Below are 18331 nucleotides of genomic sequence, written 5' to 3'. Positions count from 1 at the left end.
TATGAGGCTTTTTTAATGGTTTTTAAAACTGTGTGAGAAAGAAATGATCAAACAAGCTGAAGGAAACATTGACCTTCAGAAACTAGAGGGAGGAACCAATTAGATGTTTTTACTAATTCAAATATTCTCACAAATGTATTTAAAATTTCCATTAATATTTAATTTTTTGCACAGTGAATGGAAACACTTATTTGCTTTAAGTATATTTGGCATGTTGTGACATTACCAAAATGATATATTTGCACAGGTCAGTCAGAAAAGCCATCCAGCATAAAACTTGTGCCAAATCAATCATGTAGCTCACATGAAGAGGCCTAAACATTTTCTCTGTCTCTATGATGCATTAATCTCACGCCACCAAGACATAGGCATGTACAGAGATTGGCGCCAACACAGTGAAAGGTCAGGTTCACACCGGGAGACTCCATGAGGCGTCTGTCTGCAGTACTGGTACCTTCTGCTGCACCGGTTCTTCTCTATGAACAATCTGCTGTTTATGAAAAGCTCTGAAACCCTCAGATAAACAAGGCAGAGTGGGGCCGTTCAGTGACTCACAAATAAATCTAAACAAACAGCGATGCCACTGTTTGACCTTCAGCTAAAGTCCAGTCCGATACCCTATCAGGAGCCGGGAGGGAATAAGACACACATTCAGGAGTAAAGTCCGTGTCTTCGCGCCAATACAGAAGCTTTTGCAAATGCAAAAAAACAAAAAGGCAAACAGAAAGAAATGACCAGTCAAAAACAAACGGAGAAGGCAAAAAGAAAAAGCAACTAACTCATTTAGGAAAAAAAAAAAAAAAAAAAAAAAGAAGAAGAGAAAAATCAGCAGATGATGGAAAAAAGAGGGACAAAGTTCAGGCTCAGATCCAGATCAAAGAACAAAACACACTTTTGTGCCCAAAATAATTGGACTTGATTGCGGGGAGGGGAGCGCCTCTGGAGAATAAGATAACCGGGAGGGAACGAAGGCAGTTCAGTGTCACGTGCACATATGTGTGTGCATGTCTTTTTGTTTATGTGTGAGTGTAACACAAGCAGAGGCAGCAAAAGGAGTCACATTTTTTTTAACTGAGGCACTGAAATAAAAATGATGACTGAAGAGTGTAAAAAAAAAAAGGAAAATTCAAGATGTTAGGTGTTTAATGTGGAAGCAAGCACTATTATATAACACTCATACGGAATAAAATCTGCTGAAAAGCACTAAACTTCACAAGTTTACACACAATACATCATTTCTAGCCCAAAAAATTCCCTAAACTGGACATACTTCTTACTGGAATTCTGTAAAATACTGGATACATAAGACTAATACCACTGAACAACTATTTTATGTATTGTTTGCATAAAACAACCCGAAGAATGAAACTAATTAGGACAGCAGTACTGATCTCAATTGATCCCAACTATTTCACTATTTAACCAAGTGTTCAAACAATGTGAGGTAGTCATGATTTTTAGTCTGGAAAAAAAAATCCAGAAGATAAAAATGCATAAAAATGTAACAATTAGATCTAAACATATTGTATCATGGTTCGGAAGCAACACAGAAATTATCATCTTGTGATTGAAAACCAGATAATGAATTGACAGAACTTAATATAAACGACTATCAGTATAATCCAAACCTAACGTTTGATTTAAAGGTATACTGGAGGATCCTTAGAACCAATCAGAATCGTATGGTTCCAAATCGTAATTGGGCAGTCATAATGCCAATCAATGTGGGAACGCGTTTGCGTGATGACATATCATGTCGAGTCGCCGCCTCTGTGCGCGCTCTGGTTTCGAGCCGCGCATGTGCAGAGCATTGTTTAGGAAGTGACATGCAGCGGGAGCGACCAAAGCAGAAGCGGCTTGCTCCTCACGCGAACGCCTCCCAAGAAGATGGCTAGCCACAAAAAAAGAACATTGTTTGAGGTGGCAGAGGATAGAAGAAAGGCCACAGAAAAGAAGGGCAAAACGCGTGTTTTACTGGGAGATTCCTTCACGAGGTGGCGGACATTCAAAGCACAAAAGGGATTTAGGACTGGTCACGACGTGGGGAAGTTTCTGCTGGACAGGTAACGTGCTTATTATCCCATTCAAATGTGTTTCTGTTGCATAAACACGTAAGACACCACTTTACGGATCGTATTCTTATGTATGATTGGAAGAAGAGTCCAACATGATTACAAATGTGTTTTAATCCTATGTGGAAAGACGATGCTCCCCACAGTCCTCATGCGGAGGGAGCCGCACATGCGCAGTGCTCCAAAAATGGCAAATCGGCCATGTTGTACAAAATCGGCGGAGAATCCTCAAATATGCCTTTTAATCTCAAGAATCCATACAAAGGTGCAAAGTCCAGCCTCTCTATCAGTGGAGTTTGCATGTTCACGAGTGGGTTTTGTTTCCCCCCCTCAGTCCAAATAACAGAATATGAGGTGAACAGAAGAGTTTAAATCATCTGTACCCCCACAGTCAGATGTGACCGGCTTCAGCCGGTCAGCTGCTTCCACAGATGATTTTATCTAATTTTCAATGAGGACACAGGATGTAATGGATCACAAATCTGTTAGTCAAACTGTGTCAGAGTTTCTAATCAGGGTTGGGTTTTTAGGCACATGTGAAGTTTTAGGAAACTTTTCTGTGAAAAAAGTGTTTGAATGATCCAAGAGAACAACGATCAAAGTACACCAGAGATCAGGTAAACATGTCACTTCCAGTTTCTTCAAAACAGGGATGAAAAAAAACCCCCTCTGTTTTACACTTCAGTATCTTTGAGATTAGGGATCGCCTGTCACTGTCACACAGACTGTATGCAGTCAAACTTTCCGTGAAATGTAAACACACCTGGACGTGTGGTGTTCCCTGCAGTCAGGTTAAGATAGCTGAACGGTGTCAGTAGGTTTCTTTTTTGTTTTTATCTTTTTGTTTGTATAAAGCTCCCACCAGAGCAGACATGTACAACACTAAACCAACAACTCCTCAAAACAAACAGTAAAATGCCCCTTAAACCCTTTTCAGGGCACCCAGTGAAATACCTGGAAATAGAAAAGTTTAACCCTTGTGTGTTCACGGGATTTTCTCACTGGATTCCTGTCAAAGCTTCACAACTTTTTTTTAATCATCTATTTCACGCCTTTGCTCTACAGTATGTGTAACACCCTCAGGATGATTTCCTACAGTGAAATGCATCAATCAGGCACAACAACAGATGGAAATAAGGATATTCATTTAACAGTTATCACTGTACAGGAGTGAGTTTCAACAAAATTTTTCTTTTCTGTCTCCTGCTTTTCCCCCATACTGCGTGCTAAACACAAACAAGCTTTAGGTGTCGCTACAGGTACAGCCCACAACATAGGAGCAACAACATACTGTAAAACTGTCAATTCCCCATGCCTCTGTCGGGGCCTTTTCATTAGCGAGGAGGGAAAAATGGGGGTAAGCAATGTGTACACAAAACCATCAAGTCAACAGGGACAACCGCTATATTCCAGCAGCTCCGTCCAGAACAAAGGAGCGGCGACGACGGCCCGCTCCGTGCGTGGGTGTGAGCGCCGATTACAGCCTGTCACTATGCATTCAGTGCAGGGGCACTATAGTGAAAACATGTCACACGCAGAGCGCGTGAGCGCAACTGCACCGCATGCCATACAATGCCAAATTAATCCACGAGGCCAGGCTCACAGGTCAAGTCACGCAGCGCACGGTAGTGAATAACAACACTGACATCGCACTGCACCGCATCTGTTGAACTAAATGTTATAAAAGGTTCCATGTGTTTTATTAAGTGCAATTTCATAACATCCAAATGAAGGCTACGGAAAAGGCTCAAACATGTGAGGTCCACAGCAGTAAACTTTTCCTGTCTGTTAATGAGTGACGGGAATCGTGAGACACCAGACTGTTTCGAGTGGAAAGCGAGCTGACCCAGCTTTAACGGGAACTAATCTCTGGGTTACTGTGAACTGCAAATGCAAACAGCAGACAGGAGGCAGTCTGTGTTTGTCGCTTGGCGGTTCGACACAGAAAAAGAGAGATAATTCACTCACTTTACCTGATGAAGCCTGGGAGGGCTTTTGATGTTGTTGTAGATTGAAGTTATCAACACTTTCTCTCTTTCACAGTCCAATATGTGGTTTTCCACATCTGCTCATGCAGCTCTGTAACAGATTCTCTAATTGAATAAAATTTCCGCTGACGAAAAACAGATCCTGTTGCGGTGGCTGACTTTTAAAGAGCTTGTTAAATGAGACCACAGAGCGTACAGCTGAATGTAACTGACATGTCATGTTAGGCTTCTGATCCCAAATCCTCTCAGATGGTTAGTAAGCTGTGAAAGCAGCCACTGTTTTCAGGCTTTACATTCACAGTGACCTTGAGCTGCACTCTACTTTAGACCAGAGGACCTTCGACAATGCAGTTTTTAAATGTACTGTAAGAAGATATTATCTCCCATCTGTAGAAGTATGAGAGTAAAACAGGGTTTGTAAGCAAAGTAGGACAAGTCAGACATTTTTTTTATTGGCCACAATTGCAGGCTGTGGCTCCGATCAACTAAAAATCGAGAGATTTTAAAACTTTCTCGTGACTGGAAGACATGAGATCATCACATCACTTATATGCACAGTCTTTCCAGGGACCTTCAATTATTTTCTTATTGTCAAAATGAAATCTGCTTCTCACAAGAACTGCTAACTTCTGAATGAAAGAGGATTGTCCTTTAAAGAACCGAGGTAACCTCAGCTGAACTTAGTGAATGAATCAGTCATTAGACGGACTCCTCCAGAACAGACAGCTCAGCTAATGCGTCACAGCAACGCTGCCAAAGCACAGCTATGTCAACTTTTCCAATAAAAGTACCTTCATTAGTTCTTACGAGAGCATTGTCAACAACTTATATAGTGTACCAAAACGCTTCCACTTGATTACAGTGGCAAACACGCAACTCACATGTCAAATCTCACGAAACTGACACAGATAATCAGGCACAGGCCACGCGGTAATTTGACAGGTTGGAGTATGTGGTCTTCCCTGCAGTGAGCTCTGGAGCTGCTGCTTGTGGCTGGATCAGGCTCGGGACCGCGAACCCAGGAGCTGTCATTACGCTGCACGTTCCTGAGCTGGAGGAGCAGGTGACAACAGGTTGTCCTGGCTGTCACTCCCCTGTTCCGACACTGCGAGAAAAAGTGACAAATCCTACCTGACACCTACCTGGAAACATAATTAAAAAATTATCAAAAAAACAAATGATCTTCGCACTAATAAGCTGACGATTAAGTGAATCAACTTTAGCACAGTAAATAACAACCTGGTGCTCGCTGCAGTAGCTCTGGACTTGACATACTGTCTTGTTTCAATGTGTATTTTTCTACATTCCTGAGGAAAATTAGATGACAAGCTGCCATCAGTTTGAGACATTATCGAGACAACAATGGGAGCTTTATAAGCAGAAGATGTCTCGGCAATTTCAGTGGTTATGTCCGGCTCTGGCAAACGTCCTACAGAATTAAATATCAGTTTCCTCTCAAGAACTCGGCTAAAAACAGGAGAAAACACAACATTGAAGAATACTGATGCCTGGAGACAAGCAGTGGTACAGAAACACCATGACCAAGTACCATGATAATACATTTGACATGTCACTTTAAAGAATGTAAAATAAACAAGCAGCAACCTTATTCCAAGCAGCTGATCAGTAGTTCAGAAAAATCAAGTTTTCTCGACAATAAAATGGTCAACATTATCATTTGAATGCAATTACAGCTATTACTATTGGAATATTTGACACCAGCTGTCAGAACTAAATACTTCTCTGAACTCACATCTCTGTCTGTCTGTGTACTAATAATTCTTGAGGCTTTGCACATTTTACAAAGGAGTCAAAATCATATGTTCACTTCAAGGTATGTTTTAACTGAATGTAACAGACCGAAACTTCCATGTAAATAACACCAGAAAGAATGTTGGAAACCACCTGAAGCAACAGACCACATGTGGGAAAACACAGAACAAAATGAGCCACATTACAATCCACGCTGTAGTAGAAGATAAACGGTTAGTGGGTGAATCAAGAAGAAATCAAGAAGAAAGCCCCCCCAAAAAGCAGACAGAAATGCAATAACAATAATAATAGTTGTTATTATTATTATCATGGTGACAATACAAATTATTTGAAGTCAAAGACATCGTAGAGAGCGTTAAAATAAAACCAAGGGATTATTTTAACAGTCGTGACACACCTATGTCTGACATTTTCTGGACTAAAATGATTCATAAATCTGCAGCGACAAAAGATCCTGGAAGTCTCAGGTTATGAGTGATTACTGTGCTCCAAATTGATGCCATTAATCACGCTGATTTACAATAACACTCCAGCAGAGCCGAAAAACACCTGCAGTACGAATAATACCTGCATGATTCCAACTTTAATCTTAATCAAATACGATATTTCAACTAAAAGGAGCAAATGCTGGTTTCCTTTGTCTCTAAAGCAGACATTCACCCACCTGTAGCCCTAAATGAGACTTGAAATACAGACAAAACCAGGTCTAATTGCCCATACACAACCTGCAAGTGTGTGCTATAGGCTGGAACATGAATGCAGGTCGAGCAGCTCTCACTGGGATTCCTTTGGCCTGAGTGTGTGAAAATCATGATGCAAGAAGAGTGATCCATTAATGAGTCAGACTGGGACACACAGGGCTCAGACACATTTATCCACCGGTGATCAAAACAACATATCTGTGTTTCAGAGACATAAAACACAGCTGGAAAGGCCAAAGGCAGAAGTCCCCAGACAGAAAATCCTCCCAATCTTTCCTCTAAATCCCACCTCAGCAGGACACTCCCACCCTCTCTGTTTACCCTGAGAGTGCTGATGGAGGGATAAAACACGACACAAGGTCATGGTAAACAAAAGTGTGAGGATTTATGTAAACCCATGTTATTGAGAGAGAGAGAGAAAAAAGTTAAGGGACACTCAAATCTCAGATAAAACTGCAAAGACAACAGATAAGACGTGAATCGTTTTTAACCATACAGGTCTGTATGAACCTGTATACAAAAATTACACTGTCACAGTTTATTTATCTTTATAGTTTCCAAGAAAAAAAAGTTTATGAATGCATTCGGCATGTGAAAGTTGAATGAATGTCTCTCTTTGTTTGGAGTCAAAGGTTAAAAATAAGTATCTGTTGTTGTGTATCCAGCAGCAGCAGAAGCTTAGCATGAAAGTTGGCTCCTGACACACAGAGAGCACAGTTTGTCCCCTGCGAGCCTGTTTTTGTCTCACAGCCACAAACTGAGTGTGGAGGTCTGCTGACTCGGTGCTAAAGAAGAGAAAGAGTGAATGAAAGCGGCTCTTACCTGGCAAAAAAAAAAAAAAAAAAAAAAAAAAAAAAAAAACGGCCGTGGACTTCAAAACATGAAGGCAAAGGTGGAAGAAGCGCGAACAACACGGCGGAGCGTCACTTCACGCACTCTGCGGGGCGCTGGGAGTCCCGCCGCCTCTTGTGGTCGCTTGTTGTGGAGCTGACAGCCGCTTTGACGTCCTCCGGCGGGTGTTTTACCTCCATTCAAACCCCTCGCTGTCGGAGGGGAGGGGGGGACGCGACAGGCAGCTCGCGCGGCTGCTCCGTGTCAACAGGTGAGCTCGTGCTGAAGGCGCGAGACGGAGGAGAAGGAGGAGGAAGAGGAGGAGGGCGCAGGCTCGGGAGGAGAGTTTCACCAATGATCAGTCCCTGTGACCTCTTCACTTTAAACTTCGGACTCCGCCGGTTCTCCTCCGCACTCACACGGGATTTCTATTCTGGGAAGTGACGGAGTTTCTCTCTGCGGAGTCATCCGGGAGAGCGGCCAGCGGCACGCTGCGGAGTGAAAAGCTGCTCGCGCGCTCCCGCGGGGAGAGTACGAAATTATTAAAAGGAAATTACCTTCCTAACAAGGTCATTGTGAGTGAGTGAGTGGCTCGGCTGGGTAAACTTTACCTGGGTTTTAGAGGAAAGCTGCGGAAGTCCCAGCTGACCTGCCACAGTCCAAATTCACTGCACACTTCTCCAGTTATTCATCCTGATTTCACCAAATTAGGTTAGGTAGCAGTGAGACAGTCCCAAACACAGGTACACATCAAATATGAAGGACTTTTTAAATCTGAGTTACTGTTATTGATCCCCAGGGGCGGGCAAAGGTCTGCAAAATAATTAACACGTAGATATATTTGTGCTGATCAGTAAAACTTGAGTTGTGTTACTCACTTTCCAAAGGTTGATTTTTGTGCAAACTTGAGGGGAAAAAAATAAGTTTTATAGACTTTTGAAACAGAATCAATTATCTGTCAGCATTTAACTATTTCTGTTATTTTGGTTACGAGGGAGGTGGGCTATATGTCAGTACTGTCTGGGAAGCTGTGGGGGGTCAAGGGCCTTGCTCAGCAACTCTGTCGGGACAGGAGTCGAACCTTCAAACACATAATCCGAGACTACCCTGAGGCTGGCATGTTATTTGTTTTTTTTGTTCTTTAAAGTTGTTGCATAGTTGAAAATCTTTTGAAGTGACTCTTATCTCACAGCCCAAGGAGACAGATGTGACACTGAGTGACTCATCTTTCACTGCAAGTGATTATTTCTGAGTTCCTGACTCCAAATGAAGACTTAGAGGGAAATGTGTTGAGTTTAATTCAATGTGGACAAACTCGTTTTTCAGAGTTATCACGTCATTTCTTATATATAGTGGGAGATGAGCTTAAAATGAGTGTTTTGATTGTGTAAGTAATAAATATCTGTACAGGTGTTGTCATGTGTCATTATCACACATGTGAAAATACAATTTGTAAATGGATTTTCCACACACAGGGGTTTTGACCTTTCGTGTGGAGTTTGCATGTTCTCTCTGAGCATGTACCTTCCTCAGTCCTGCAGTGGTGGTGGAGCTGCTGCAACACAACGCTCTGCGGGTTTTACCGTCCTCTGCCGAACCTCCATGTCCTGACCAGACCTGCTGTACGTGACGTTCTTATTCGAGAAAATAGTCATGGTACACATCAAATTAAACAAGATGTGGGAGATACACGAACCACAGAGGAGATTAGAACACCAGGAAATATTGAAAAGTCACCATGAGGTTAACGCAGAAAGAACAATGACAGTAAAAGTCCTGAAAAATAATACTCTGGAGACAAGATTTACTTCAGGGCCTTGTATACTAACCCTCTTTTTCTGCTTCCTAAAGACAAAAGTCTGCTCTCTTCACTTGAAGGGCTTTATCGCCCTCACCGGCCTCTTTACAGTTCGCTCTGAATGAGCTGATAGTGTAATAGATTCTTTCCAGTGACATGTGGCTGGCGTGAGAGAGAATAGGCAGCACGTTCACGGCGGCACAGAGGGAGGATGAGGAAAAGAGTGGGACTGAAAATAAATTGGGGGTAAAAAAGAAAGGTGGCAGATGGGTGATACACACTCGCGGTGAAGAGGACAGCTGGCTCATCGCTTTCCAGCAGCTACACGGGATCAAGAAAATGGGAGCATTTTACAGAGAAAGGCAACATATCTTCAGCTGAATGGTAACAACTCACGCACACACACACTTCTCATTTTCAGTGAGGAACAATGCAGGTGTCTGTCAGCGAGTGTAGGAAGTGAGGCAGAAGGAGCAGCCCAATCATGTTTTGTCTTAGGTGCTGACAGAAACATCTGCTAGATGGTGTGTGTGTGTGTGTGTGTGTGTGTGTGTGTGTGTGTGTGTGTGTGTGTGTGTGTGTGTGTGTTGTTAATGGTATTAACTTGCATCAGACCAGCCAAAACACACCTTTTTACAACCCACGTTTTCATGTGCGCTCACAAAAAAATCCTTCTTTGATGGAGAAGCTGACCTGTATGTTTCTACTGAAAAACCTTGTATGGTTTTAAACCAGGATATCTTTATTACAGCTGAAAGGACTTTGAACAGATTGCCCATACCGGCACTGCGTGGACCCAGTTCAAGCTGCAACTAAATGTTATTTATGATTCACATTCTAAAAAAATATATTTCTTTCAATGAAATCCAGGAGATGGTTTAACTCTATACACTGAACTGTTTCTGCTTTCTATCTGTGGTAAAAGGAATTCACTTATATGGTGCTTTCCCACCACTTGAGCTGTATCCAAATGGCTTTGCACTGTTAATCACATTCACCCAGAGATGAGGAATTGAATCTGTAACCTTACAATTGAGAGACGTCTATCCCCCAGTCTGTGATCTATCTGATTACTATAAATTCACCAACGATTTTTCCCCTTTGGGACATTAGATGAGAAAACCTTCTTGCCTTTAAAGTGAAACTTGTGGCACAGTTAAATACATGATTCTAAGTTGAACAACCATTTCTCTGTGTTGGGTCACATGTGATCTGTTGCCATAATTTCATAAATGTATAATACGCACATGAACTCAACAGCACACGGTTATGACTTTCAGTCATTGCAGCCCTTCAGCGGCACATCCAGACAGTCTGCGATTTAAAAATATATTCAGGAGGCTGAGAAATCCTGACCTTCAGACCTTTTTCTGGATCCTACATTTTCCACAGTGAAACTCCAAAGCACCTTGCATCACACTGCATCCAAACCATTCGTGACAGATATTACAGCTTCCCATGGAAACAGCTTGGAAGGCTCCACATCCCCAGCATGGCTATGTGACTGCCGGCCTGGCTCTTTGAGGGTTAAAATAAAGTGAAATACTGTTACAGTTTATTCCATTTGGATTAAATGGTATTTAATTACTGTTTTTGGCTGTTGGGAGGTATCCACATTCGGCTTCAAGGGTCCAGAGTATTAAAAGTAAGCTGCAAAAATTAAATTAATTTGGCATCAGACCATCACTGGCTTGCAGAAACCAATACTCTTCAAAGTTCTCATATCCAATTTGTACCGCAGGCCCATTCTTTAATTTCTGTAGGATCCTAATCAAAGCCTCAACCGTTTTTCTCCCACAATTTCAAAGAACAGCATTTGTTTTGTCATCTTGCTTTATTTGCCACTAATGCATGTTTATCGTGACCTTTCACCTTATGCTGCAGATGAGTGATCTGTGCATGTGAACTTAATGCAAGATACCATCAGCCTGGGAATGACATTTCACTTTTTAAAACTTCTTAATAAGAAAGAATGAGGAATATGAGAGGTCCTAATGCTAGTTTTCTTGACAATAAATTGATATATAAAAATTTGATTGATGGTTAGATGACTTTTCTGGAAAGATTTTATTGTTTCTGTGCAACACTGTAATTCTTTCAGATATAAACTTTAAAAGTACATTATGTAAATCTTAATGCCACTGCTGTGCACTTGGGGGCGGTAGCGAGTCACTGAAGTTGTTTTCAGTACAACTCCTAATTTTCAAAGTTTCTAATGGTTCCAGCCTCTGCTGTATTTACCATTCTGTCAGTTTTCTTGTTGAACTGAGGACAGATCAGATGCCACACTCACACAAATAGACCAAACTCATAAATAAAGCACAGCACATCCACATTAAGGCTGTTTTCTTTTAATTTGCATTACTTAAAACATCTCAAATATTTTAAAATATATCTTTAAAAGGCAACTTTAGCATCACTGATCAAATAAAATACAGAACACAGAGACAAACTGCTGAAGTTCATCCCTTTATTAGGGACTGAACCTTTTGGATTCACTTTTACAGCTTTCTGGAGACATTTTTGCTTGTATTCATTAAAGCCACATGATTTGTTTCACTTGTGCAAGTTCCTGCAAGGCCTCCACATCCAAACAAACCCGTCTTACAGGCTGAGAAGCTGCTTCACACCAGGAGAGCAGAATGCATTAGACGTTGGCTAATCTTGAAGCAGACCTGCTTCGTGACAAGATCCTCCTTTTGACATATCTTAGATGAGACACACCTCAGCAGACACTTTTCTCTTGGATTTCTAAAGAAAAGAACAGTTGAAAATAGGAACTGGTGGCCATGAAAAGGGGTGCTACAGAAAAGAGTACTTATTGATTTTGTATGCAAATAGTGTAGCTTTAGTGTGTGTGTGTGTGTGTGTGTGTGTGTGTGTGTGTGTGTGTGTGTGTGTGTGTGTGTCCTTGGCTGAAGGAAGCTGGACTCACTGTGGAGGAACTCAGTTGTGCCAGTTAAGCATCCATGAATACTAAACCGAAGCTTGAATAGAACATTTTTTCATCCAACTTTTCTTTTTCATTAAAATTAGCCAAATTCTGCAATTCATAAAAACACAACTTAGAAAATATCTGTCATATTTAACTTTATGCTAAGTACAAAAATATACTATTAAGTCTTCTTTCCCTCATGTACAGGCCTATAAGTGCTCGTATTGCAAAGCTAAAATATACATCAATGCATTTTCATTTCAAGTGCAATCACAATGTCAGTAGCTGCAGTCCAACCAGCTAATTATTAAATACATAGCTTTACATTTTCAGACAGAAACACAATAATTAAAGCACATAAATGGTTACCACTTTTGGTTAATTCTGCTAGAAATTCAAGTTAAATGATGCAGTGGTCTGACTTAAAATGTTCTCTGTTGCTTTCAAACTTCGTGTACTCCACAAACCAGATTAGCAGGCACTGAGATGTCTGTGGAAAAAGGAAAACAACAGTTCTCAAAAGAAAATGATGGACAATGTTGAAGTATTGAAATCTTCACATCAAAGATGTGTCTTTCTGGACAAACACAGGGGGGAGCTGAACTGTCAAAGGAAATAGTTTTTTGTTACCGATTTTTGCTGGCTTGGGGAGGTTGAGGTTGTCCATGATTTTCACAAACTCCTCCAGGCTCTTTGTCAGGCGTGGGTTGAACTTGCGCTCCTCACCGACGGTAGAAACCGTCCGTCCTGATGCAGACAGAGCGACATACACATAAAGGCAACATTAACTGGCAGGTTATCTGAAGCCTAAAATCATTTTGACCACATTTAATTAAAAACCACATGAATGCTTTGAGATGATTAGCAGTCTTATGTATCCCTGTAGTAGATGTGCTCACAATTTGACACCCTTGTAGTTAAGATTAGAGTTTTATCACAGTAATTGAAGTTTCCACCGAATTTATTTTCATGTGAACTTCACTCATCAATTGTAATGTAAGAAAATACCTGGGAATTTGTGAGAGGACTTCATACTGACTTACTGAACTTCGATCAACTTTCACATATATATTTGCTTTCCGGCAAACCTAAAGCTTCCATTTTGATTATTTGCATTGATTCATATTCACGTTTACAATTGATTTTCTTCAGTTGAAAATTACAGCCCTGAAAGATACAAATCTGTGTTTTTGTCACCGGTTTTCACCTCAGTGTTCGATTCTATCAGCGTCATATTAGTTTTATGGCAGGTTGTGAACCACTGTCTTCATGTCAACACAGATTTTATTTTTTTCCCCCCACCTGTGTAGTCGTGCGCTGGGTAAATGAGGCAGTGGTCAGGCAGCGTGAAGATCTTCTGATGGACTGACTCATAAAGCGTTTTAGGACACCCTAATCATAAGAGACAAACGCAGCAGTCAGTTAGAAACAGAGGCGATGCTGCTCCCTTGTGTTCACTGGGCCGCATTGCAAAATCACTTAATCCAAAGGAGGACTGAAGTCAAGTTGAGGCCGACCTTGCTGGAAGTCAGTGCGGCCGCAGCCTCGGATGAGCAGAGCGTCGCCAGTGAAAGCCATGCTCTGGTCCCCGGACACCAGCGTCACACAGCCGTCTGTGTGTCCCGGAGTGTTTCTCACAGTCAGATACTAGCAGAGAGAAAAGACGACCATCACTCCAAGGCCTGTGAACTGTTCTTAATCAAGACCCAACAAAAGCACACGATGCCGACACAAATCCAGAAGATACATTTACTTGAAAGCATGAGCTGAACACATGCATGCTGAGGTAAGTGAGAAAAAAAAACAAAAAAACAATAATAATAATAATAATTTTCCTACGTGTTTTCCGAAGGTGATCTTATCTCCTTCGGTGAAGTGAATATCTGCTGAAGCGCCGCTGAATTTGGAAATGGCGCTTTTCAGTCCGGCCAGTCTTTTCTTCATCAGACCGGTGCTGGTTATGTGGTCCGCGTGGCAGTGAGTGTTCACTGTGAGAAAAACAAACATGACATCCTCCAATATGAAGCACAGATACAATTCTGATATTGATGGTTGTGACAATTTGTGTATAAGTTTGTTAAGCTTTAAATTTTGAATCCATTTGTAATACCATGTAATAGCAATTATATTTGCAGTTCTGTGCAGCACAGCAGTATTATATTGTGAACTGCAAGTTGTACAACTTTGATAATGTCACAGCTGATTATGTGCATGCTTATAAAATAAGTGGAAAATATACAACTCTCTTAATAGAGAAAATGTTCACTGATTTATTGAAGCTTCTTTGGCATAAAACCTTCAGGATATTTCACTAAGTTTAATTTCAATAGGACTTTCATCTCAGAACTATCATAAAAAAGTTGAACATTTTTAAGGCTATAACAAGAAACTGATTGACACAGAAATGAAATCGTCACAGACTGTCACAAAGACATCTGGATATGTGGAATGACAATTAGAGAAATACCTGCTACAGTTAGGTTGAGTCCCAGTTCGTCGATGAGCTTCAGGTCTCTGTCGATGGTCTCCAGGACAGGGTCTATAAGGACAGCCTCCCTGGTCTCCGAGTCAGCCAGCAGGTAGGTGTAGGTGCTGCTCTCTGACTCAAACAGCTAGACAGCAAACAGTACGCACGAGTCAATTTGTCATCAATACAAACAGTCAGCTATTGGAGTTTAATCACAGATTACAGTCGTAACAGTAGATATAACACTCATTTGCTCCTTTGTCCGAATAACTTGTACGTTTTGTGTCAATAAGGGTCCGCTTTAGGGGAACTGTGACGGAATATTCTGTCATATTGTTTCATGTTTAATCAGATTTCCAAACATAAAAACATCAAACTGCTTTCCTTGTTCAGTAATTTACAGTAAGAGGTGTTTTTCCAAAGCAAAGCACTAAAACACAGGACAGTTTCTGACAATACATGACATCTGAAGCAGAACTATAATACTTTGTCAATTTTTAAACAAATCCCCCTGGTTTTTTTTTTAATCCTACGCAAGCGGCACCTTTTTCAACGTATCATATTGTTAATTTTCCATTTCTTCTATAGATCGTCATGAGCTTGTTAGATTGGGAAACAACAGCGAGAAATGACAACATTTTCACATACTGTTTCTTGTGAAAACAATCATACTTTGGCATTTCATTCTCTGATGATTCTCGTTCAACCTGCTTAGCTAAAACTGTTTTCCATTTTGTTGCCAGATATTCATAAAGTTATACATAATCATGAAGGATGTAATTTGAAGCAGTAATGAGCGGCACTCACACATTTCTTTGGTCCATATTGAGAAAATGAGAAAAATAGGAGTGCTTACAATGTTATGCAACACAGGATATAACACCATCAATCACAGCGGCTACTGGAGTCAAATACGGATTCTCGTGTCTGAATATACTGAAAATAGGTGAAAAGCTTATCGCTTGTCAGTTCACTGATAAGATAGTTAAACAACCACATATCTCGTGTAAACAACTTTCACAAAAGGCTAACTCTTGATGCACAGTTATATTGCCTTTAGCTCCATTTTATGTTACTTAGTTTTCATTCAAAGTATCATATCAGTTCCAGAGCAAAGACATGGTAACTTCCAAATATGTGCTGGTTAAGTGTCTGGCTATATTGAAAGTGAAGTCAATTTCAGTTACATCTATTTTATAATTATTTCAAGATTTCAGTGTGGGAAATCTTTCATGAAAACAAAGACAATCTCTACTGACTGAGATTTCATGATATTAGGTAAAAAAAATGTAATATTGTTGCACTGGCGATATGATTTGCAATAAATGAGCAAACATGTGTTTAACGGTGAGATTGTGTGTGTGTGTTTATGATAAAGTGTCCAGTCTGGTGTCATCTGATTGGCCAACTATGTTGACATGCAGATCATGAATAATGTGCAAACACAAGTCATTGCAGTTTAATCAGTTCTAAACTATGCTTATATTACAAATGATGATAACGGTGCCATATCCTGCAGCACTACTACTGACAGATATTAATAATGCTTAGCTATCTCGGCTTGTCTACAGTAAAAACACACATTTATTGTTTCAAGTTATAGATATGAAACTATAAATAAGCAAGCTACCTTATAAGCTTTTTGTTGTGCAGTGTTTATCTGCAGGCATACTTATTTTCCCATGGTCAAACTTTACACAAGTCCTTGATGAATGATGGAAGAAAAATGAGAAGGTGCACTTCAAATACTTCTGTCCCCTACAGCTGTCAAGAAAATGATGGAGTGTGTGGCTCATAAAACCTCCATCTGCACAGCTGTTACCTGTCAGGCATTGTCACAAAGCAAAGTCGCTGCGCAGATCGATCTTGTTCATCTTGAATTTTATCAACCACAATCCTAAAAACTCAACGTAAACAAACTAGCTTAAAATGCTACACTAATAAATATCGCGAGCTCACGGCTTAAACTCTTCTTATACTTCCGGTACCGTTAACTGGAATTATTGTTGCTATTTAATGGTACACTATTCTTTACATGCAGGATTAAATTGTCAAAACAGCAGAAACTCACTTGTCTGAAGAGCAGTCCTTGAGAAGAAGCCATCCTGGAGCTGTACCGCCTGCCGGTGACTGTCAGCGGCTCGACCCAGCTTCCCACACCGGGGTACGAGCGCCTGCTCCGGGCAGCTGAGTGACTCCAGCCCTCGGCGGTTCCCCCTATACGTAGCGTGAGAGCCAGAGCCCGGCTAACCGGTTTCACTCTGCTCATTACCGAGCACATAATTCTTGATTTTCTGGCTGTGCAAAAAAGATATTTATCTCGACCGACTGTCTGAGGAAGCTAGCAGGTCAAGCGCACGGAGACAATGGCGTGCACCACCCTGCTGTCACCTCATATGAACTACGCGGCTGTCATTAACTTTAACAACGGCTCTGGCGGCTGCCATGGCCAGGGTTTCAGTTAATATTAAACAACGAAATCCTGGTTAGTCCCGCTAGTTACGCCTAGTGATGGACTTCCTCTTCGCCCGGTGTTATGTCAATGTAGGTCATCTGTATTGTCAGAGGTGCGCGTTCACGAGGCTTGACGCTCTCACGCCGTGCACGCCGTGCAAGCGTGGGCGGCTGCAGGAATACGTGACTTTTCACATTCATTTTATAGGATCTCATTTTACTAAGACTAAACTGAGTGATAACGCAATATAAGAGCATTCTTATCCGATGTGTCAAAGTCTCTCAAATTACAATAACTTATAAAGAGCATAAGTGGAGAATTTGGTGCCGAGAATGAAAAAAATCATCATCAAAGATACTCCACTCTTAATGTATTTGGGTTTATCAGTAATGTATGGATAATACGATAATTTGTACGCATTTTCCTGACAATAGCTGTACCGTGGTCAGTGTTCTTGCAATGCTGCTGTAAAAGCTTTTCAGATCATCAGATTATCTGACACATCGAATCCTGTTGCTCCAGCAGGAATTTCCCTTGTTACAACACTCTGTTCAAACAAAGTTGAGACATACTGTCTTTGCAGAGTTAAAAACACTGATCCATATCACACACACAGCATCACTCATGAAATCAACCCACAAAATGTTTTCCTGTTAAATTTAACAGGAACTTGGACTTGGACTGGCAACGTAATTGTGTAACCTTCCTTTCACCATGTGTGATGAAACAAGATAGACAGGAGTAGAAATTTACACCGCAGTTACAATTACTGTAACTACTGACCACCAAAATCTGAGTGCTCAATCATCCCACCTCAACACTCACATAGAAATATCCCCTGAGGCAACGCACTCACAAACCAAGACATTTACTGGAAATCTTGATATTCTTATGTTATAAAAATAGAAGAATTGCACACTTTAGTTCATAAACTTTATGAAAAGATCCTTTCAAGGTATAAAACAAAGGAGATACATTTGCAATTCATTTTCCATTGAAGAGGCTGAGTAAAAATATAATTCTTTTATGGAAGACCTGTTATTTAAATGAGTGCTTAGAATCCTTTGAGAACATTGGTGTATTTCCCTTTGGACATACAGCGATAGCTCTAAGAAGAAGTTCTATGAATAAGAAAGACCATAGACACAGACACAGATGAGTGATTTATTGTTATTTGTTTGGTTCAGTGTTTGTTGTTGAGAAGGCTTCAGTCACGGCTGCTGTTGTATCATCCCCTGTGTCTGGTTTTCCCTGTGTCATAAATAGAAAGATGGAAACAACACAAAAAACAGCTCAAATAATGTTTGAGCA

The 18331-nt window shown here is 40.8% G+C and overlaps 1 protein-coding gene across 1 annotated transcript; it reads right to left on the bottom strand.

The window, feature by feature from the left end:
* Positions 1 to 11492: 11492 nt before the first annotated feature.
* On the bottom strand, positions 11493 to 17109 carry LOC115396544 (persulfide dioxygenase ETHE1, mitochondrial-like). Its single transcript, XM_030102451.1, has 7 exons — positions 16637 to 17109; positions 14566 to 14710; positions 13938 to 14086; positions 13616 to 13745; positions 13401 to 13490; positions 12729 to 12845; positions 11493 to 12588 (listed from the first exon to the last, which is right to left on the bottom strand). Exons 1-7 carry the CDS (start codon positions 16844 to 16846, stop codon positions 12542 to 12544), a joined length of 888 nt encoding a protein of 295 aa, XP_029958311.1. The 5' UTR covers positions 16847 to 17109; the 3' UTR covers positions 11493 to 12541.
* Between the last annotated feature and the right edge of the window lie 1222 nt (positions 17110 to 18331).

Source organism: Salarias fasciatus, chromosome 11, assembly GCF_902148845.1.
Source record: "Salarias fasciatus chromosome 11, fSalaFa1.1, whole genome shotgun sequence".
Taxonomy (NCBI): domain Eukaryota; kingdom Metazoa; phylum Chordata; class Actinopteri; order Blenniiformes; family Blenniidae; genus Salarias; species Salarias fasciatus.
This window is presented reverse-complemented; position numbering and strand designations above follow the sequence as displayed.